General features: G+C 44.5%; 1 protein-coding gene across 2 annotated transcripts in view; it reads left to right on the plus strand.

The window, feature by feature from the left end:
* The window catches only part of DNAI2 (dynein axonemal intermediate chain 2), a 54,884-nt gene that overhangs the window by 26,591 nt on the left and 5,165 nt on the right, over positions 1-23,128 (plus strand). For both annotated transcript variants that reach the window (XM_088473137.1, XM_088473130.1), the window contains exons 4-12: positions 400-521; positions 675-817; positions 1,055-1,168; positions 11,585-11,724; positions 13,738-13,860; positions 14,499-14,722; positions 15,262-15,397; positions 17,490-17,636; positions 20,516-20,752. In XM_088473137.1, coding sequence (XP_088329263.1) covers positions 400-521; positions 675-817; positions 1,055-1,168; positions 11,585-11,724; positions 13,738-13,860; positions 14,499-14,722; positions 15,262-15,397; positions 17,490-17,636; positions 20,516-20,752 — 1,386 coding nt within the window. The remainder of the gene's footprint in view (positions 1-399; positions 522-674; positions 818-1,054; positions 1,169-11,584; positions 11,725-13,737; positions 13,861-14,498; positions 14,723-15,261; positions 15,398-17,489; positions 17,637-20,515; positions 20,753-23,128) is intronic.

A 23,128-nucleotide genomic window follows, 5' to 3' on the forward strand; every position in this document is an offset into this window, starting at 1 on the left:
AGTTAGTTTCTCCTTTTGGGAATGTTTCATGCTAGCGCTGCCAAGTAAAACTTGTATTTTACATTAAATCATCTTTAGAGTTAATAAAGAAGTTATGATGAAAGCCACCTGCATTATAGGATTTTTGGTTCCATAAGAAGACAAGAAGGCCATGCACATTTAAAGTAAATACCATCAAACTCATTTAGTATAGTAGTGGGTGTTTTTTAGGTTTCCGATGACATTAGTGTTAGATTAATTGCAGCCGACATAACAGGAAATCTGCAAACTTATGGGTTACATTCACTTAAGGGTTTCAGTCTGGTCTACAATCTTATAACCACAAAGTGCAGCAATAGGTAGAGCAGACAGCAATGGTTTCACAATAACAGATTAATATCTGTTATCTTGTCATACCAGGTGATGGAGCACTGCATCAAACAAAACAATGCTATCAATATTTATGAGGAGTACTTTGAAGAAGAGGAAGAGCTGGAGGGAATGGATGAAGCTCCTTCTGCAAAGACCATTAATGTATTCAGGTACAATACATAATGCAGACAGATGACAAGCAACTTATGTTGTGTTTAGACCATTGAATGATTAGCTGACAGCCCAGCCTTCAAACAATGTCCCTAATAATTGTGTAAGACAACCCCTAGGCCCCTGGTAACATGACATTGTTATTCCAACAGAGACCCCAATGAAATCAAGCGCACGGCTACACATCTCTCCTGGCACCCAGATGGCAGCAGAAAGCTGGCCGTCGCCTATTCCTGCCTCGAGTTCCAGCGGGCCCCCAAAGACATAAGCTACGATTCCTATATATGGGATATTGGTGAATACATTGTTTATGTAATGTGAATTATGAGGCCACACGTTTTAGTGGTAGATAGAACCGTATTTAAAGTGCATTTGTTTTATTATAGCGAGTGCAGACAGTGGCAGACATTCACATCTATATTGCGCACAATTCTAAGCATACATAATTGAGCCATAAAATGAGCATACTGTACAATGTACCAACTCTGAAAACATCTATTCATGTTTATTCCTACATCCGTCTTTTACTTAGAAAACCCAAACAAGCCAGAACTGACTCTGAAGCCTGTGTCCCCACTTGTCAGCTTGGAATACAACCCCAAGGACTCACACATTCTGGTTGGAGGCTGCTACAATGGACAGATCAGTAAGGAAAGGGGTTGTCTCTCAGGGGGATTTCTCCATAGCCCAATAAACCTCTTTAGTCTGGTAAAACTGTTGATGGCTAAAGATTGTTTTGTTGTTTATTATTTTTGTAGTAGTTCTTCTCCAGTGTACTGTAAATAACTTTATTATAAACTGCAGTAGCTACTGTCACTGGGGGTGATTTAGCTTAGGACAGAATTGTAAAGCTGCACGCCGTCCTTGCTAAAATGCAAATGCAGGAGGTGTATGACACCCGCTACTGCACTTGCTAACCTAGCACTGCGACCGATAGTCGCGATGGTGGACGGCGCCGGGCTGCCAGCCAACTGAGTAAGCCTCAGCTTACTCAAGCTGGCCGGCTTGCCAGGCCAGGAAACTTGGCCTTGCCACTCCCAGAAAACAGGACCGACACACTCTATTTCCGGGACCGCTGGCCATCCCCGCCTCCACACCGCCCATTAAATGCTTCTGCCTGTCAATCAGGCAGAGGCATAGCAGGGGCTGCATGCGATCACGCAGGAGCCATTCTGCACATTTGCAGAACGGGTTCTGCTTAAGTAATTTTGAGACATATTTATCTTTGTTCACGTTTTAGCCCCGATAATCATTATTTCTGATCACCACATATTGCGATAATAAGAAATTAATTATCGGGGGAATGTATTAAAAATTTCCTGCATCGACACTAGCTCCAATAGGAGCAAATTCCGGGAATGTGTAAAAATTAAAATGAAATCACTTTTTAATTCCGAGTTCAGGCCCTGCATGCTTACTGTGAATGCACGGTCACCGGAGCATATACGTGCAATTGGCGGTTAGCGGAGAAGGAGCCTTCAAATCCCTTTCCCAAAAGAATATTCAGAAATGTAGACCTTAGCCTACAATGATTAACACCATGAAACGATAGCATTAGCTTTCTGGGCCAAGCTGCAGGAAGTGTAGCTCATCGGAGCTTGGTACATTTCACAATTTAGCAGCACCCATACAAATACTCGCCATCAGAATTGTAAATCGTTTGGATTAGCAGGGAAATGCTTTCAGTATTCTGTCTTAACAATATGTATGTTTTTATACAGAATATGAATGATACTCAATTAGTGAATTAGTCTCACAGCACTGCTTTTCTATGTCATGTTTATGTTGCTAATTAGAAAATGATTTCCACAGTGTAATTAAATCCAGTGATAGAACACAGTTGAGTCATTAGTACAAGCTTTGTCACTCCTCTGGGGAGAAACAGAAATAAGTTTATTTAATTGACATTTCTTTCCTCTTTCACATTATCTTTCCCATTGTGTGTTATAGGTCTCTAAAGAGTTTTTATTCTTGACCTAAAAATTACTGCTAAGTTAGTCATCTCCTAAACAGTGCTGCTAGATAGTCTTCTCCTAAACAGTGCTGCTAGATAGTCTTCTCCTAAACAGTGCTGCTAGATAGTCTTCTCCTAAACAGTGCTGCTAGATAGTCTTCTCCTAAACAGTGCTGCTAGATAGTCTTCTCCTAAACAGTGCTGCTAGATAGTCTTCTCCTAACAGTGCTGCTAGATAGTCTTCTCCTAAACAGTGCTGCTAGATAGTCTTCTCCTAAACAGTGCTGCTAGGTAGTCTTCTCCTAAACAGTGCTGCTAGATAGTCTTCTCCTAAACAGTGCTGCTAGATAGTCTTCTCCTAAACAGTGCTGCTTGGTAGAGAGCCTTCCCCTACACAGTGCTGCTTGGTAGAGAGTCTTCCCTAAACAGTGCTGCTAGGTAGATAGTTCTCTCTCAAACAGTGCTGCTAGGTAGAGAGTATTCTTCTAAACAGTGCTGCTAGGTAGAGAGTATTCTCCTAAACAGTCCTGCTAGGTAGAGAGTATTCTCCTAAACAGTGCTGCTAAGTAGATAGTTCTCTCCTAAACAATGCTGCTAGGTAAACAGTATTCTCCTAAACAGTGCTGCTAGGTAAACAGTATTCTCCTAAACAGTGCTGCATGGTAGAGAGTCTTCCCCTAAACAGTGCTGCTAGGTAGATAGTTCTCTCCTAAACAGTGCTGCCTGGTAAATAGTATTCTCCTAAACAGTGCTGCTAGGTAAATAGTATTCTCCTAAACAGTGCTGCTAGGTAGAGAGTCTTCCCCTTAACAGTGCTGCTAGGTAGATAGTTCTCTCCTAAACAGTGCTGCTAGGTAAAGAGTATTCTCCTAAACAGTGCTGCTAGGTAGAGAGTATTCTCCTAAACAGTGCTGCTAGATAGAGAGTATTCTCCTAAACAGTGCTGCTAGGTAGATAGTTCACTCCTAAACAGTGCTGCTAGGTATAGAGTCTTCTAAACAGTGCTGCTAGGTAGATAGTTCTTTCAGTGCTGCTAAGTGGAGAGTCTTCTCCTAAACAGTGCTGCTAGGTAGATAATTCTCTCAGTGTTGCTAGATAGAGAGTCTTCTCCTAAACAGTGCTGCTAGGTAGATAGTTCTTTCAGTGCTGCTAAGGGGAGAGTCTTCTCCTAAACAGTGCTGCTAGGTAGATAATTCTCTCAGTGTTGGTAGGTAGAGAGTATTCTCCTAAACAGTGCTGCTAAGTAGATAGTTCTCTCCTAAACAGTGCTGCTAGGTAGAGAGTCTTCTCCTAAACAGTGCTGCTAGGTAGATGATTCTCTCAGTGCTGCTAGGTAGAGAGTCTTCTCCTAAACAGTGCTGCTAGGTAGAGAGTCTTCTTCTAAACAGTGCTGCTAGGTAGATAGTTCTTTCAGTGTTGCTAAGTGGAGAGTCTTCTCCTAAACAGTGCTGCTAGGTAGATAATTCTCTCAGTGTTGCTAGGTAGAGAGTCTTCTCCTAAACAGTGCTGCTAGGTAGATAGTTCTTTCAGTGCTGCTAAGTGGAGAGTCTTCTCCTAAACAGTGCTGATAGGTAGATAATTCTCTCAGTGTTGGTAGGTAGAGAGTATTCTCCTAAACAGTGCTGCTAGGTAGATAGTTCTCTCCTAAACAGTGCTGCTAGGTAGATGATTCTCTCAGTGCTGCTAGGTAGATAGTCTTCTCCTAAACAGTGCTGCTAGGTATAGAGTCTTCTAAACAGTGCTGCTAGGTAGATAGTTCTTTCAGTGCTGCTAAGTGGAGAGTCTTCTCCTAAACAGTGCTGCTAGGTAGATAATTCTCTCAGTGTTGCTAGGTAGAGAGTCTTCTCCTAAACAGTGCTGCTAGGTAGATAGTTCTTTCAGTGCTGCTAAGTGGAGAGTCTTCTCCTAAACAGTGCTGCTAGGTAGATAATTCTCTCAGTGTTGGTAGGTAGAGAGTATTCTCCTAAACAGTGCTGCTAGGTAGATAGTTCTCTCCTAAACAGTGCTGCTAGGTAGAGAGTCTTCTCCTAAACAGTGCTGCTAGGTAGATGATTCTCTCAGTGCTGCTAGGTAGAGAGTCTTCTCCTAAACTGTGCTGCTAGGTAGAGAGTCTTCTTCTAAACAGTGCTGCTAGGTAGATAGTTCTTTCAGTGCTGCTAAGTGGAGAGTCTTCTCCTAAACAGTGCTGCTAGGTAGATAATTCTCTCAGTGTTGCTAGGTAGAGAGTCTTCTCCTAAACAGTGCTGCTAGGTAGATAGTTCTTTCAGTGCTGCTAAGTGGAGAGTCTTCTCCTAAACAGTGCTGATAGGTAGATAATTCTCTCAGTGTTGGTAGGTAGAGAGTATTCTCCTAAACAGTGCTGCTAGGTAGATAGTTCTCTCCTAAACAGTGCTGCTAGGTAGATGATTCTCTCAGTGCTGCTAGGTAGAGAGTCTTCTCCTAAACAGTGCTGCTAGGTATAGAGTCTTCTAAACAGTGCTGCTAGGTAGATAGTTCTTTCAGTGCTGCTAAGTGGAGAGTCTTCTCCTAAACAGTGCTGCTAGGTAGATAATTCTCTCAGTGTTGCTAGGTAGAGAGTCTTCTCCTAAACAGTGCTGCTAGGTAGTTAGTTCTTTCAGTGCTGCTAAGTGGAGAGTCTTCTCCTAAACAGTGCTGCTAGGTAGATAATTCTCTCAGTGTTGGTAGGTAGAGAGTATTCTCCTAAACAGTGCTGCTAGGTAGATAGTTCTCTCCTAAACAGTGCTGCTAGGTAGAGAGTCTTCTCCTAAACAGTGCTGCTAGGTAGATGATTCTCTCAGTGCTGCTAGGTAGAGAGTCTTCTCCTAAACAGTGCTGCTAGGTATAGAGTCTTCTTCTAAACAGTGCTGCTAGGTAGATAGTTCTTTCAGTGCTGCTAAGTGGAGAGTCTTCTCCTAAACAGTGCTGATAGGTAGATAATTCTCTCAGTGTTGGTAGGTAGAGAGTATTCTCCTAAACAGTGCTGCTAGGTAGATAGTTCTCTCCTAAACAGTGCTGCTAGGTAGATGATTCTCTCAGTGCTGCTAGGTAGAGAGTCTTCTCCTAAACAGTGCTGCTAGGTATAGAGTCTTCTTCTAAACAGTACTGCTAGGTAGATAGTTCTTTCAGTGCTGCTAAGTGGAGAGTCTTCTCCTAAACAGTGCTGCTAGGTAGATAATTCTCTCAGTGTTGCTAGGTAGATAGTCTTCTCCTAAACAGTGCTGCTAAGTAGATAGTTATTTCAGTGTTGCTAAGTGGAGAGTCTTCTCCTAAAGAGTGCTGCTAGGTAGATAATTCTCTCAGTGCTGCTAGGTAGAGAGCCTTTTCCTAAACAGTGCTGCTAGGTATAGAGTCTTCTTCTAAACAGTGCTGCTAGATAGATAGTTCTTTCAGTGCTGCTAAGTGGAGAGTCTTTTCCTAAACAGTGCTGCTAGGTAGATAATTCTCTCAGTGTTGCTAGGTAGAGAGTCTTCTCCTAAACAGTGCTGCTAAGTAGATAGTTCTTTCAGTGTTGCTAAGTGGAGAGTCTTCTCCTAAACATTGCTGCTAGGTAGATAATTCTCTCAGTGTTGCTAGGTAGAGAGTCTTCTCCTAAACAGTGCTGCTAGGTATATTATTCTCTCAGTGTTGCTAGGTAGAGAGTCTTCTCCTAAACAGTGCTGCTAGGTGGCGAGTCTTCTAATAAACAGTGCTGATAGGTAGAGAGTCTCCTCCTAAACAGTGCTGCTAGGTAGATAGTTCTCCCCTAAACAGTGCTGCTAGGTAGATAGTTCTCTCCTAAACAGTGCTGTTAGGTAGATAGTTCTCTCAGTGCTGCTAAGTAGAGAGTCTTCTCCTAAACAGTGCTGCTAGGTAGATGATTCTCTCAGTGCTGCTAGGTAGAGAGTCTTCTCCTAAAGAGTGCTGCTAGGTATAGAGTCTTCTTCTAAACAGTGCTGCTAGGTAGATAGTTCTTTCAGTGCTGCTAAGTGGAGAGTCTTCTCCTAAACAGTGCTGCTAGGTAGATAATTCTCTCAGTGTTGCTAGGTAGAGAGTCTTCTCCTAAACAGTGCTGCTAGGTGGCGAGTCTTCTAATAAACAGTGCTGATAGGTAGAGAGTCTCCTCCTAAACAGTGCTGCTAGGTAGATAGTTCTCCCCTAAACAGTGCTGATAGGTAGATAGTTCTCTCCTAAACAGTGCTGTTAGGTAGATAGTTCTCTCAGTGCTGTTAATAGAGAGTCTTCTCCTAAACAGTGCTGCTAGGTAGAGAGTTTTCTCCTAAACAGTGCTGCTAGGTAGATGATTCTCTCAGTGCTGCTAGGTAGAGAGTCTTCTCCTAAACAGTGCTGCTAGGTATAGAGTCTTCTTCTAAACAGTGCTGCTAGGTAGATAATTCTCTCAGTGTTGCTAGGTAGAGAGTCTTCTCCTAAACAGTGCTGCTAGGTAGAGAGTCTTCTCCTAAACAGTGCTGCTAGGTGGCGAGTCTTCTAATAAACAGTGCTGATAGGTAGAGAGTCTCCTCCTAAACAGTGCTGCTAGGTAGATAGTTCTCCCCTAAACAGTGCTGCTAGGTAGATAGTTCTCTCAGTGCTACTAAGTAGAGAGTCTTCTCCTAAACATTGCTGCTACGTAGATAATTCTCTCCGTGCTGCTAGGTAGAGTGTCTTCTCTTAAACAGTGCTGCTAGGTAGAGAGTCTTCTCCTAAACAGTGCTGCTATGTAGTGAGTCTTCTCCTAAACAGTGCTGCTAGGTAGATAGTTCTCTCCTAAACAGTGCTGCTAGGTAGAGAGTCTTCTCCTAAACAGTGCTGCTAGGTAGATGATTCTCTCAGTGCTGCTAGGTAGAGAGTCTTCTCCTAAACTGTGCTGCTAGGTAGAGAGTCTTCTTCTAAACAGTGCTGCTAGGTAGATAGTTCTTTCAGTGCTGCTAAGTGGAGAGTCTTCTCCTAAACAGTGCTGCTAGGTAGATAATTCTCTCAGTGTTGCTAGGTAGAGAGTCTTCTCCTAAACAGTGCTGCTAGGTAGATAGTTCTTTCAGTGCTGCTAAGTGGAGAGTCTTCTCCTAAACAGTGCTGATAGGTAGATAATTCTCTCAGTGTTGGTAGGTAGAGAGTATTCTCCTAAACAGTGCTGCTAGGTAGATAGTTCTCTCCTAAACAGTGCTGCTAGGTAGATGATTCTCTCAGTGCTGCTAGGTAGATAGTCTTCTCCTAAACAGTGCTGCTAGGTATAGAGTCTTCTAAACAGTGCTGCTAGGTAGATAGTTCTTTCAGTGCTGCTAAGTGGAGAGTCTTCTCCTAAACAGTGCTGCTAGGTAGATAATTCTCTCAGTGTTGCTAGGTAGAGAGTCTTCTCCTAAACAGTGCTGCTAGGTAGATAGTTCTTTCAGTGCTGCTAAGTGGAGAGTCTTCTCCTAAACAGTGCTGCTAGGTAGATAATTCTCTCAGTGTTGGTAGGTAGAGAGTATTCTCCTAAACAGTGCTGCTAGGTAGATAGTTCTCTCCTAAACAGTGCTGCTAGGTAGAGAGTCTTCTCCTAAACAGTGCTGCTAGGTAGATGATTCTCTCAGTGCTGCTAGGTAGAGAGTCTTCTCCTAAACAGTGCTGCTAGGTATAGAGTCTTCTTCTAAACAGTGCTGCTAGGTAGATAGTTCTTTCAGTGCTGCTAAGTGGAGAGTCTTCTCCTAAACAGTGCTGATAGGTAGATAATTCTCTCAGTGTTGGTAGGTAGAGAGTATTCTCCTAAACAGTGCTGCTAGGTAGATAGTTCTCTCCTAAACAGTGCTGCTAGGTAGATGATTCTCTCAGTGCTGCTAGGTAGAGAGTCTTCTCCTAAACAGTGCTGCTAGGTATAGAGTCTTCTTCTAAACAGTACTGCTAGGTAGATAGTTCTTTCAGTGCTGCTAAGTGGAGAGTCTTCTCCTAAACAGTGCTGCTAGGTAGATAATTCTCTCAGTGTTGCTAGGTAGATAGTCTTCTCCTAAACAGTGCTGCTAAGTAGATAGTTATTTCAGTGTTGCTAAGTGGAGAGTCTTCTCCTAAAGAGTGCTGCTAGGTAGATAATTCTCTCAGTGCTGCTAGGTAGAGAGCCTTTTCCTAAACAGTGCTGCTAGGTATAGAGTCTTCTTCTAAACAGTGCTGCTAGGTAGATAGTTCTTTCAGTGCTGCTAAGTGGAGAGTCTTTTCCTAAACAGTGCTGCTAGGTAGATAATTCTCTCAGTGTTGCTAGGTAGAGAGTCTTCTCCTAAACAGTGCTGCTAAGTAGATAGTTCTTTCAGTGTTGCTAAGTGGAGAGTCTTCTCCTAAACATTGCTGCTAGGTAGATAATTCTCTCAGTGTTGCTAGGTAGAGAGTCTTCTCCTAAACAGTGCTGCTAGGTATATTATTCTCTCAGTGTTGCTAGGTAGAGAGTCTTCTCCTAAACAGTGCTGCTAGGTGGCGAGTCTTCTAATAAACAGTGCTGATAGGTAGAGAGTCTCCTCCTAAACAGTGCTGCTAGGTAGATAGTTCTCCCCTAAACAGTGCTGCTAGGTAGATAGTTCTCTCCTAAACAGTGCTGTTAGGTAGATAGTTCTCTCAGTGCTGCTAAGTAGAGAGTCTTCTCCTAAACAGTGCTGCTAGGTAGATGATTCTCTCAGTGCTGCTAGGTAGAGAGTCTTCTCCTAAAGAGTGCTGCTAGGTATAGAATCTTCTTCTAAACAGTGCTGCTAGGTAGATAGTTCTTTCAGTGCTGCTAAGTGGAGAGTCTTCTCCTAAACAGTGCTGCTAGGTAGATAATTCTCTCAGTGTTGCTAGGTAGAGAGTCTTCTCCTAAACAGTGCTGCTAGGTGGCGAGTCTTCTAATAAACAGTGCTGATAGGTAGAGAGTCTCCTCCTAAACAGTGCTGCTAGGTAGATAGTTCTCCCCTAAACAGTGCTGATAGGTAGATAGTTCTCTCCTAAACAGTGCTGTTAGGTAGATAGTTCTCTCAGTGCTGTTAATAGAGAGTCTTCTCCTAAACAGTGCTGCTAGGTAGAGAGTTTTCTCCTAAACAGTGCTGCTAGGTAGATGATTCTCTCAGTGCTGCTAGGTAGAGAGTCTTCTCCTAAACAGTGCTGCTAGGTATAGAGTCTTCTTCTAAACAGTGCTGCTAGGTAGATAATTCTCTCAGTGTTGCTAGGTAGAGAGTCTTCTCCTAAACAGTGCTGCTAGGTAGAGAGTCTTCTCCTAAACAGTGCTGCTAGGTGGCGAGTCTTCTAATAAACAGTGCTGATAGGTAGAGAGTCTCCTCCTAAACAGTGCTGCTAGGTAGATAGTTCTCCCCTAAACAGTGCTGCTAGGTAGATAGTTCTCTCAGTGCTACTAAGTAGAGAGTCTTCTCCTAAACATTGCTGCTACGTAGATAATTCTCTCCGTGCTGCTAGGTAGAGTGTCTTCTCTTAAACAGTGCTGCTAGGTAGAGAGTCTTCTCCTAAACAGTGCTGCTATGTAGTGAGTCTTCTCCTAAACAGTGCTGCTAGGTAGATAGTTCTCTCAGTGATGCTAATTAGAGAGTCTTCTCCTAAACAGTGCTGTTATGTAGTGAGTCTTCTCCTAAACAGTGCTGCTAGGTAGATAATTCTCTCAGTGTTGCTAGGTAGAGAGTATTCTCCTAAACAGTGCTGCTAGGTAGAGAGTCTTCTCCTAAACAGTGCTGCTAGATAGTGAGTCTTCTCCTAAACAGTGCTGCTAGGTAGAGAGTCTCCTCCTAAACAGTGCTGCTTGGTACAGAGGGCCTGATTCAGACCTGCTTGCGAGCGCTGAGCGCTCGCAAGCGGGTCAATGTTGGCCCAGTGCGCACGGCGGAGGCGGCTCCGTCGTGCGCATGCGCGAGACCTGGATAGCGACGGGCAAGCCGTCGCTCCGGGTCTTGCTGCAAAGGGGGCGTGCTGTCAATGTTGAGTGACAGCATGCCCCCTTTGGTGGGCGGGCCTTGGGCGTGGCTGCCCAGACGGAGGCGTTCCCATGGGAACGCCTACCGTCTAGGGCCGGCACCACTGACATCACAGGTGATGTCAGTGGGTGGACTTCATGCTCTGTAAGAGCAAGAAGTCCACTGGGAGTTGTGGCAATGAGACCCTACCACAAGGGTCTCGTCGCAAGTCCGATGGTCGCGATGGTCTTGACAGAGCCGAAATCTCTCCCACTGACATCACTTGTGATGTCAATGAGGCCGGCCCCAAACGGTAGGCGTTCACATGGGAAAGCCTCCATTTGGGCAGCCACCTCCTCGGCCCGCCCACCAAAGGGGGCGTGCTGTCACTCAACATTGACAGCATGCCCACTTTGGTACAAGACCCGGAGCGACGGATTGCCCGTCGCTATCCGGGTCTCGCGCATGCGCACGACGGAGCCGGCTCTGTCGTGCGCATGCGCTCTGGGCCACCATCGACCCGGTTGCGAGCGCTTAGCGCTTGCGACCGGGTCTGAATCAGGCCCAGAGTCTCCTCCTACACAGTGCTGCTAGGTAGATAGTTCTCCCCTAAACAGTGCTGCTAGGTAGATAGTTCTCCCCTAAACAGTGCTGCTAGGTAGATAGCTCTCTCCTAAACAGTGCTGCTAGGTAGATAGCTCTCTCCTAAACAGTGCTGCTAGGTAGAGAGTCTTCTCCTAAACAGCGCTGCTAGGTAGAGAGTCTTCTCCTAAACAGTGGTGCTAGGTAGAGAGTCTTCTCCTAAACAGTGCTGCTAGACAAATAGACAAATAATTTTCTCTTAAACAGTGCTGCTAGGTAGAGAGTTTTCTCCTAAACAGTGCTGCTAGATAGATAGTTCTCTCTAGACAGTGTTAATACAGTACCAATCGGTATTATAGTGTAGACGGGCACTAAAAGTAGGTGTCTCAGTCCTTGCATATAGTCGATGACGGGCAACCACCAATAGACACTGCTGCGTTGCTTTTGCATGCAACTCACATTTTGGCCAGGGGCATCAAAGGTTACCACTTACCAGCATCAAATCCGGTGCTTTTTTAACACAAAATTTGCATTCGTTACTAAACCATGAGCAACTCGCCGCTTAGTAAATTTACCTCCTTGAATCTTGATTTAGAATTAGTTGCACTTTCTCACTACCAAATGTTTGGAAACACAATGTCCTGTTTTCCTCCTCAAGCATATTGGGACACCAGGAAAGGGGGACAGCCAGTGGAACTGTCTGTGATTGAACATAGCCATCGTGATCCTGTCTACAAGGTCATATGGCTTCAATCAAAAACTGGCACCGAGTGTTTCTCAACTTCCACAGATGGTCAGGTGACTATAAGAATAATTTTTAGTAAAAAAATTGTTATCTAGCTAGTGGGCAATAACACCTAATATACAATTTGAAGTAATTTTATAATGCATAGTCTAACAGGAGTTATCATATTTTTTTATTGCATGTATTGTTATTATTGACATCTATTATTAGCCATTTTAGACTCAGAGTTACTCTAAAGCTTATTTTATTTCTGGAAGAAAGGTCTAGTGGTCCAAAAATAATTAGTGTAGCAGCCAGAAATTGGGTATCCCAGTTTGTACACTGAGGCTGCCCACTCACACTAAAAGATTTTTTTCATAAGCGATCTACAAATATGTCCTTGCCCATCTAGCCTGAATACTTCGCCCCCCCTACAGCCTTACACACACACACACTCTGAAGTGGCACTAGGAGGGCTAGGGATTACAGCCCCACCCCCCAAAGTGCAATGCTGCAGATTTTATCACACAGTTGGGGGCGGAGCCTCTATGACACAATTTCCCAAGAATTGTTTCCTCATACCACCCAGTCCTGCCCATTTCACCGTGCAGACCATGTGGGCTCTCTAAGGGTAACACACATACACACATACACACATACACAGCACAGGGCTGCAAGTAACCAGCAAGTAATGGTTTTCACAAGGTGACAAGTGGGAGCCAGTAGAGCAGCGAAGGACAGCAGCACCTATTGCTTCCTCTGCCTATGGAGCTGGCATACTGTAGAGTGGGGATGGGGTGCAAGCTGTGGGGAACATGACTGTGCAATGAGAAGTTGTGGAAGATAAGTGGCTGCAAAACCCAGCAGTGAGTGACTAAAGATCAGAGATTCCCCTCCGCACACACAGCTACAGCAATGACTCTGCCCCCTCCCTGACACTCGCCACACATGGCGAGGGCACAGTCCGGCCCATCGGTGCCTGAAGCATGCGCTCCAATGGATACTGCGCTACTTGCAGAAGACTTAGGATGACTGCTCAGCCTCTGCCCACACTAACGCACGCTGCTCTGCTCACACATAGCCATGCCCAGCCGTGACGTCACAAGGCGCACATCTGGTGCCAGGGGTGTGCAAGCGTCACTGACTTTCCTGCTGTGTCGTCACGGTGGTTCTTCTGTACACACTGCTGTGGATTCAGTGGCGACCTCAAGGAGCCAGCACCCTTGGGCAATTACCTGAAGCTGTCTAATGGTAACACGAGTCCTGGCAGGGGCGCCATTTTCCCGGTGACCTGCACATGCGCTGTAGACTCCGGGCACAGAATCTACAGATGCGACGCTCGCCGCTGAGCGCAGCCGGCCGCCGGAGAGAGAGGAGGGGGCTCCAGAAAGAGACTGCACATGGGCCCCCTCGTCTCTAGAATTGCCCCGGGGCCCTGGATATGCCTGGTATGAGTGAGCCACCAGGTACCGTGCTACTCTGCTAGCGTCGGGCATCTTTTTTGCCGAACATGTGTCTAAGTCACAGTGTGATGCGACTAGGATGCTGTGCGTCTGTGTGCAACCGAGTCTGTAAATGGCGTGGAAAAAGGCTGCGGCTGCTGCATGGTAGCACTTTGTATGCTGAGATAGTGTGTCAGTCGCACATAGATATACTGTACAAGTGTCACATACCAAATTAATGAGAACAGTCTTCTAGTGCGTCCTAGTCGCATCACATTGCGAATTAGATGCATTTTCGGGGAAAAAACAGCATAAAAGATGCCAGGCACTAGCAGAGTCTCACGGGACCAGGCACACATACAGGTGCTGTTTATCCCAAATGCATTAGTAGATGAGCAAGGACACACTATTCATACAAAGATTAGTACACATGCAGAATGAGCTAAATGTTATAAACTTGATATATTACTTATATTCTGAAAAGATATTGCTAACTGAGGATCAATAAACTTTCCCCACAGATAGATATAGTTGTTTTTAAGAATTGTTATTAATAATAGTAAGATCTCATCTGATAGCCATAGGCAAAAGAAATTGTATGTTCGTTGTTGCCTTCATTTCAGTATTTGTGACTTTTATCTGCAGGTCTTGTGGTGGGACATTCGAAAAATGAGTGAACCAACAGAAAAATTAGTTCTGGATATCACAAAAAAAGGAAACCTTGATTTAGCTTTGGGAGGCATTTCTTTGGAATTTGAGCCTACTATGGTGAGTGTCTTTTTTACTATATTCTTATATTATATTATGTTATTAAGGACAATTCCCTATTCAAGGTGATTTCTAAAGTAAGCAAATGTCTATAAAATGGTGACTCTTATGCAGCAATAACAACAGGACCAGGGCTAGGGTAATTGGCACCCTAGGTAAAGCTTTAGACCGCGCCACTTTATCATTTCACCAATGGGGCATTCTAGCCAAATCTGTCTGTCCATAAGAGCTCAAGAAACATGCCATCATCATCAGCAACATAACATCACTAAGACTGGGCATTTCAATTGGAATAAACAATAGGAGCAGTGGAGACAAAACACATACTCAGCAATGACCTGTTTGAAAGGAGTTCTGTGCATAATTAGACATATCCCTAATGCAACAATATAAGCAACATACTTTCATCTATTAGACAACCCACATGAACCAAATAGTAAACCTGTCAATGGCTGATTGGTTCCAGTGGGCAGAATATCCTGTTTGAGGCTAGGCTAGCTGTGTACAGCTCTCATATTCTATCAGTTTGCATCGTCTGGAGGCATAGAACTCAGTGTACAGATAACAGATAGGACTCTACAAGCAGGATAGTCGTATTATAATACAATGTGCTACAGCTATTCTAACCTTTCTTTTAGCCAACCAAGTTTATGGTGGGAACAGAACAGGGCATGGTGATATCCTGCAACCGAAAGGCCAAGACACCAGCAGAGAAGATTGTCTGCACTTACAGTAGCCATCACGGGCCCATATATGCTGTGCAGAGAAATCCCTTTTTTCCCAAAAATTTCCTCACAGTTGGAGATTGGACAGCCCGAATCTGGTCAGAAGACTCACGGGAATCCTCTATCATGTGGACAAAGTAAGTTGCTAGCTAGCAATTTCGGTGAAAGTAGTACAAAAATAGAGAGGAAGTACTATGATCTAGAGAATGTGAGTTAAAGGGGGAGATACTGTAATGTCATATGACCGTGAATGGTGGTTGTGGGTCTGTACAGGCAGATACAGATGTATGATGGTAAATCTGCCCTGACCTTCATCATAGTCCCACATCACAGACAAAATGGCGCACTGACAGTTATTTGTGATATTGCAGCGGGCGTGTCTGTTTCTGATTAAATGCTGCTATCAGTTATATGTATATATATATATATCTGAAAAAATACCCACTTGTCACGATTCATTGAAATTGTTATATTTGAATGTATTCACCACATACACACAGTGGCGGAAGCCATTTGGTAGCATGATTTCAGTAGTCATAAAATGTACCTAGCAAATCACTAGCAGGCTGTGACTAAAATAGGGAGTCTCACTGAGGCATTTACTTCATTGATGATCAGTTCTCGGTATAACACATGTATTGTATAGAATACACAGCTCTTTGTCATCCACCTTTAGATATCACATGAGTTACTTAACAGATGCTGCCTGGAGTCCAGTACGACCGTCTGTGTTCTTGACCACCAAAATGGATGGGACCCTGGATGTCTGGGACTATCTATTCAAACAGAACAACCCCACTCTGAGTCTAAAGGTTGGTACTGATGTGTGGTCTATAGGAAATGGGTGAGAGGAATAGATGTATTACTTTACATGAACTGATTACATTCACCTCACAGAAACTATACGTATAGTCGTATAGTAGAACATTTGTCTAAGTTTATGTGCTAATAATTTGCAGATCATAAGATTGTGTTTTATTTTTACCTCATTACGTTTCTGAGCATCTTGCAGGTCTTAATTGGCTTTTATTCCTGCAAGTTTATGCACGTCCCTCTTGACCCATCTCTGAGAGAAATTGATGGGAATACTGCATAATGTAACGTATGAGTATTATCAGAATTTCCAAATATCCACTAACATTATTTAAACAGGGAAATTTGAGGCAGCTAGCGCTCACCTATGAATTTATGTCTATTTATAATGATAACACTTATGTTGCTAACAGGTTTATAATGATAATAGTGACTCAATTATAAATGTATAAATAAATGTAATATACAGTCTTGAGATAAATAAAAATCAGTAAAGATTTATTAAGTCAATTTCTTAGAAGGTACAATTTAATATACTAATTGGCTCATGAGTGTATACAACAATTAGACTCAAAGAGAAACATCAGGGGGGAGGGAAGGGATGATAGTGAGGGAGGGTAATAAAAATACGAAACAATAAAATAAAAATAAATTAAATGTCAATTAAAAGATTGCACCTCGTAAAAACAGGGCACTAGACCTCCCTAGTACTGATGACAGTGATAATAAAGTATAACTTATAGGGATATAGCCCCAAAAATTATAATTGTAAAATATGAACGTAAATAATAAATCTGAGAAAACAAACAGAAAGAAGACCACAATTATGCCTAAATAAAAGAAGACTTCTATTTGTGTTCTACCATTAAAGACATTTCATAGTAAAGGGTAAATAAATCATATTTATAATTAGTGTTTATTTGAATTTTCTCTATGTAAAATGTGGAAATGGTGATTTTTGGGCAAAGATTAAACAAACTCTGAGCCACAGACTCTCAGTAGTCCCCCAACTGTCACAGACTCCTGTGGATTACTCCCCCAACTGTCACAGACTTCTGTGGATTAGTCCACCTACTGTCACAGACTCCTGTGGATTAGTCCCCAAACTGTCAAACTTCTGTGGATTAGTCCCCCAACTGTCACAGACTCCTGTGGATTAGTCCCCCAACTGTCACAGACTCCTGTGGATTAGTCCACCTACTGTCAAAGATTACCATGTAATAATCATTTTACTGTCCCAGACTCCAGTAGCATAGTCCTCCTACACATCACAGACTCCAGTTGCCTATTACCCTTATTACTACAGACTCCCATTGTATAGTGACCATGCTGTTACAGACTCCCATGATATAGTCCTCCTACTGCCACAGACTCCCATGAAATAGTCCTCCTACTGCCACAGACTCCCATGAAATAGTCCTCCTACTGCCACAGACTCCCATGAAATAGTACTCCTACTGCCACAGACTCCCTTGAAATAGTCCCTCTACTGCCACAGACTCCCATGGAATAGTCCCTCTACTGCCACAGACTCCCATGGAATAAACCCCTACTGCCACAGACTCCCATTGAATAGCACCCTACTGCCACAGAGTCCCATGGAATAGTCCCCACTGTCTCAGGCTCCAGTGCACTAATCCCCCTACTGCCACAGTTACCCATTGTATAGTATACGATACTGTTACAGACTGCCATGAAATACTCCCCCTACTGCCACAGACTCCCATGGAATAAACCCCTACTGCCACAGACTCCCATTGAATAGCACCCTACTGCCACAGAATCCCATGGAATAGTCCCCACTGTCTCAGGCTCCAGTGGACTAGTCCCCCTACTGCCACAGATACCCATTGTATAGTATACCATACTGTTACAGACTGCCATGAAATACTCCCCCTACTGCCACAGACTCCCATGGAATAATACCCCTAAAGACACAAACTCTCATACTGTAGAATAGTCCCTTCACTCACATAGACTCCTATATAGATATTCAATACACAGTATTTTATATTGATAATGTCTCATAGTTTTACACAGATTTGCTGTTCTTGACATTGGCACAATGTATTTTGTATTTCCTGTCTGTAGGTGTGTGATGATCCTCTCTACAGCCTCCGCTTACAAGATAATGGGCGATTTGTAGCCTGCGGCTCTAAAATGGGGCTGACAACACTGCTGGAGCTGTCACCTGGATTGTGCACTATGCAGAGAAATGAGAAGAACCTTGCAACTGCTGTAAGTCTCTGGAAAACTTCACCGACATGTCTGCTTTGTGCATCTAACTCCAAGTTCTACAAATATTTTGAATACACAGATTAGTAATACTTTTCTGATTTATGTATCTATCCTTTTATCCATGGCACAATATTCTTATAGATATTGCATTTGTGACCTGTCCACACAGCTACTGTACAGACGTGTCCTCATACATCTAGCCTCAATACTCCACTCAGCGTGACGTGCCTGGCGTGAGTGAGACACCAGATCCGTTGTTACTCTGCTGGCATTTTGGGGGGTTTTGCAGAAAATGCCTCTAAAGCTGGGTACACGCTAGAAAATATGTAGTCTGATCCGGCGAATCGGAGGACATATCGTCCACAATGGCCATTGCTTACCGGATATGTCGTTGATAATGCGTGCTCCCGCACTTCATCACGGTCATCGTACGTCGGACCTGCACGCAAGTCCGATGGGCGATATCGTTAGCGAGGGCCATGCTGCCGAATCCAGCATGGCCCCCGCCTCTCTCCTGGCATCAGCAAGTGCACATGCACTTGCCAATGCCGGGACCCCCGCCAGGTCCCGTCGATAACTAGATCGTGTTGGGTACACATCGTTTAGTTTGTACCTAGTATTAGTCGCAATGCAGAGCGACTAGGACGCACCAGCAGTTTGTGCTGATTAATCTGAAATGTGACACTTGTATATCTGTATACGACTGAGGGCCTGATTCAGAGCCGAACGCTCCGACCAGAGCGCTCGCTCTGAATCAGGGCCCTCCTCCATGAAAAGTGAGCGTCCTCCTGGACGCTCGCATAGCTGTGGGTGACCACCCACAGCTTATGCGAGCGTCCATGATGATGGTCGCGATGGTCAAGACCATCGCGACCATCGGGCTTGCGTCAGAGACCCTGCGGTAGGGTCTCGCTGCCGCAAGCCCTGGAGTGATTTTGGCTCTATCAGAGCCAAAATCACTCCCACTGACCTCACTAGTGAAGTCAGTGGGGCCGGCTTCAGACGGTAGGCGTTCCCATGGGAACGCCTCCGTCTGGCAGCCACGCCCCCGGCACTCACACCAAAGGGGGCGTGCTGTCAATCAACATCGACAGCACGCCCCCTTTGGTGCGAGACCCGGAGCGACGGAGAGCCTCCGTCGTGCGCATGCGCAGTGGGGCAACATCGACCCGCTTGCGAGCGTCCTGCGCTCGCGAGCGGGTCTGAATGACCCCCTGAATCTGTATATGAAGCAGAAAGGATATTGTAATGAAAAAAGCTGCAGCCGCTACATTGTAGTGCTTCGTATACAGATTCAGAGACTCAGTCGCACACAGATATACAAGTGTTGCATATAATATTATACAGCACAGTCTTCTGGTGTGTCCTACATCGTATTGCGAATTACACGCATTTTCTGGAAAAAAAAAAAACGCCCTGCGCTAGCAGAGGCTCATGGGACCTGGCACACTGAGAGAGGCTTTTTAGCGTGACTGTAGCAAAGATGTGTAGAGACACATCTGTATGTAACATTGAATTGCATTCCTTTGTTGCACCCCATATCTATAACTCCCAACGGCTCAGTACTCTACAAAAATCCACCCCCATATCAAGCTGGTGTTTGGGGGTCTGCATGTAACCTTCTCCTTTTTTTCTAATTGTTGCCTTTGACATCTGTTTTATCTTCTCAGTTTTGCCCGCACTGTCCACTTTAATCGCCCTACATACCTATTTAGCGTGGGAACATTTGACAGTATTTTATTTTAAATGGCAAATAATATTAACAAAGTATAATAATACATTTTTGTATCATGTAATGAAACCAGTATTAAAAGTTTTTTTTCCCCCTTTAATAATTATTTTCCCTAGTTTTGTCCCTTGTGTCATTCATATTTGCAATGCCTGTCTTAAATCTCCTTTTATATTTCATATTTTATGTTCAAAAGCATACATTCCTATTCTGTGTGTGTGTGCGTTGTTTGCCGCTCCAAGCCCTTCTCTGGTGTACAGCTGTGCGTCTAAATGTACAAGGATTGACACGCCCACTTTGAACGTCTATTGATGTGTCTTTAGATGCGACTATCAGTGGAACCATGGAAACTTGCACCAGCCCCCATGCTAGGTGCATAATGTCTGTCAAAGTGCGGCCTCCGATGTGAGCGATTATGCACAGCTAGCTCTTCAGTGACAGGCCCATGACACAAAATATAGGTGGTCAGCCCACATAGACGTGCACAATTCTGTGTATTGGTAAACATATGCATTTAATTCCAGCACGCAATTATTATTATCATTAATTTATATGGCGCCACAATTGTTCCGCACCGCCTTATAGTACATAAACAAATAAGTTGACCAGTGACTTACAGTACTATACTATATAATACAGGACAACAAACATGGATAATATACATTGCTACATTAGCGACTATAACACCAAGATAAGCAACAGAGCATAGCAGCCAAGTGTTAGGTGCCCTAGTGGGGAGTAAGAAGTAGATGAAAGTAGAGAAGGAGAAGCACAAGAGGGTAGTGGGCCCTGCTCGTAAGAGCTTACAATGCAGGGTCAACTGCAACCAGTTTGCATTCAACTCTGTATCAGGCCCTAAGTGAGGTGTGTTAAGGATGTTCTAGGATGTACTTTGTGGTTAGAGAAGGACATGTATCAAGCAATCACTAATAGTTACGTAATGCATACATCTGTGTCAGTCAGGAAGCAGCCCACCATTCTGAGACTAATGTACCTATTGCACACCACGCCACCAGATGTGTAGTGCCCACATATTACTGTATCTAGCTAAATAAATATCCATCTGTCAGTATAAATTACTAAAACTCATACAAACTGAAGCCTTGGTTATTACTAACTTTCCACTCTTACCATCCCCATTTGTACTCAGATGTTTGAACGTGAAACAAAGCGAGAGAAGATCCTGGAGGCGAGGCACCGAGAGATGCGCCTGAAGGAACGTAGCAAGGCTGAGCCAGGCAAGGAGGAGGAAGCCAAGGATGATAAACCAGAGGAGAACATAGAGGAGCTGATCGCCAAGGCTGAAAAGGAATTCTTTGAATTAATAGAATCTGAGCGCAAGCGACAAGAGCAAGAGGATAAAAAACGTCAAGAAGATGAAAAAGAGGTATTATCACCATCTGCTTTATCACTTATTGGATGCTCTATCAAAGCCATAGACAAGCCAAGATATTTATAGTTACTTACTTTTTATAGTGACACTATACAGACACATTTACTGAATAAAATGCTTTCAGATATTACTTTATTGTCAATTTCCAGTCTCTTATAGCTGTAATAATGTGGCTGCACCTCCAGCCTCTCATAGTGCCCTGGAACCATAACCTTCCAGTCTCTCATAGCTGTAATAATGTGGCTGCACTTCCAGCCTCTCACAGTGCACTGGAACCATAACCTTCCAGTCTCTCATAGCTGTAATAACATGGCTGCACCTCCAGCCTCTCATAGTGCACTGGAACCATAACCTTCCAGTCTCTCATAGCTGTAATAACATGGCTGCACCTCCAGCCTCTCACAGTACACTGGAACCATAACCGTCCAGTCTCTCATAGCTGTAATAATGTGGCTGCACTTCCAGCCTCTCACAGTGCACTGGAACCATAGCCTTCCAGTCTCTCATAGCTGTAATAACGTGGCTGCACCTCCAGCCTCTCATAGTGCACTGGAACCATAACCTTCCAGTCTCTCATAGCTGTAATAACGTGGCTGCACTTCTAGTCTCTCATAGTGCTCTGGAACCATAGCCTTCCAGTCTCTCATAGCTTTAATAACGTGGCTGCACTTCCAGCCTCTCACAGTGCACTGGAACCATAACCTTCCAGTCTCTCATAGCTGTAATAACATGGCTGCACCTCCAGCCTCTCACAGTGCACTGGAACCATAGCCTTCCAGTCTCTCATAGCTGTAATAACATGGCTGCACTTCCAGTCTCTCATAGTGCACTGGAACCATAGCCTTCCAGTCTCTTATAGCTGTAATAATGTGGCTGCACCTCCAGCCTCTCAGAGTGCACTGGAACCATAGCCTTCCAGTCTCTTATAGCTGTAATAATGTGGCTGCACCTCCAGCCTCTGAGTGCACTGGAACCATAGCCTTCCAGTCTCTCATAGCAGAGTGATACAGTTTGCAGAGGGTGGAGGCATACTCAGGGCAGAGAGACCATATAGCCATAGCTGCTATAACATGGCTGCACATACAGTCTCTCACAATGTACTGACACCTTACCTGCTATAACATGGCTGCACATACAGTCTCTCACAATGTACTGACACCTTACCTGCTATAACATGGCTGCACATACAGTCTCTCACAATGTACTGACACCTTACCTGCTATAACATGGCTGCACATATAGTCTCTCACAATGTACTGACACCATAGCTGCTATAACATGGCTGCACATACAGTCTCTCACAATGTACTGACACCTTACCTGCTATAACATGGCTGCACATACAGTCTCTCACAATGTACTGACACCTTACCTGCTATAACATGGCTGCACATATAGTCTCTCACAATGTACTGACACCATAGCTGCTATAACGTGGCTGCACATATAGTCTCTCACAATGTTCTGACACCATAGCTGCTATAACTGGCTGCACATACAGTCTCTCACAATGTACTGACACCATAGCTGCTATAACATGGCTGCACATATAGTCTCTCACAATGTACTGACACCATAGCTGCTATAACTGGCTGCACATACAGTCTCTCACAATGCACTAACACAATAGCTGCTATAACTGGCTGCACATACAGTCTCTCACAATGCACTAACACAATAGCTGCTATAACATGGCTGCACATACAGGCCCTTATTCAGGGTCGATCACTAGATACAAGCGGTCGCTCTGAATGAGGGCGGCCGCTTGTGATGTGAAGATGCAGCCTCCTGGTCACTAGCTAAGCTGTGGGTTACCACCCACAGCTCTAGCGAGTGACCAGGTTGATGGCCGTGATGGTCAGGACCATCGCAACCATCGGGGCTTACGACGAGACCCTAAGGTTGGGTCTCGGCAAGCGCAAGCCCCAGGGAGCTTCCTGCTTTGATCGAGCAGGGAGCTCCGCACTGACATCATTGCTGATAACAGTGGGGCCGCCCCCAAACGGCAAGCGTTACGTCGGGAACGCCTCCGTTTGGCCGCCCACCTCCCCCTGCCTACCTCCCAAACGGGGCAAGCTGTCAATCACCATCGACAGCTCGCCCCCTTTGGTGCGAAACTCGTAGCGACGGAGCGCCCATCGCTAGCCGGGTCTCGCGCATGCGCACATCGGAGCCGGCTCCGATGTGCGCATGCCAAGTGGGAAAACATCGACCCGGTTGCGAGCGCTCAACGCTTGCAACCGGGTCTGAATAAGGCCTACAATCTCTCACAATGCACTGACACCTTACCTGCTATAACATGGCTGCTCATACAGTCTCTCACAATGTACTGACACCATAGCTGCTATAACGTGGCTGCACATACATTCT

This window comes from Taudactylus pleione, unplaced genomic scaffold (genome assembly GCF_031769625.1).
Source record: "Taudactylus pleione unplaced genomic scaffold, aTauple2 ptg000016l, whole genome shotgun sequence".
NCBI lineage: Eukaryota > Metazoa > Chordata > Amphibia > Anura > Myobatrachidae > Taudactylus > Taudactylus pleione.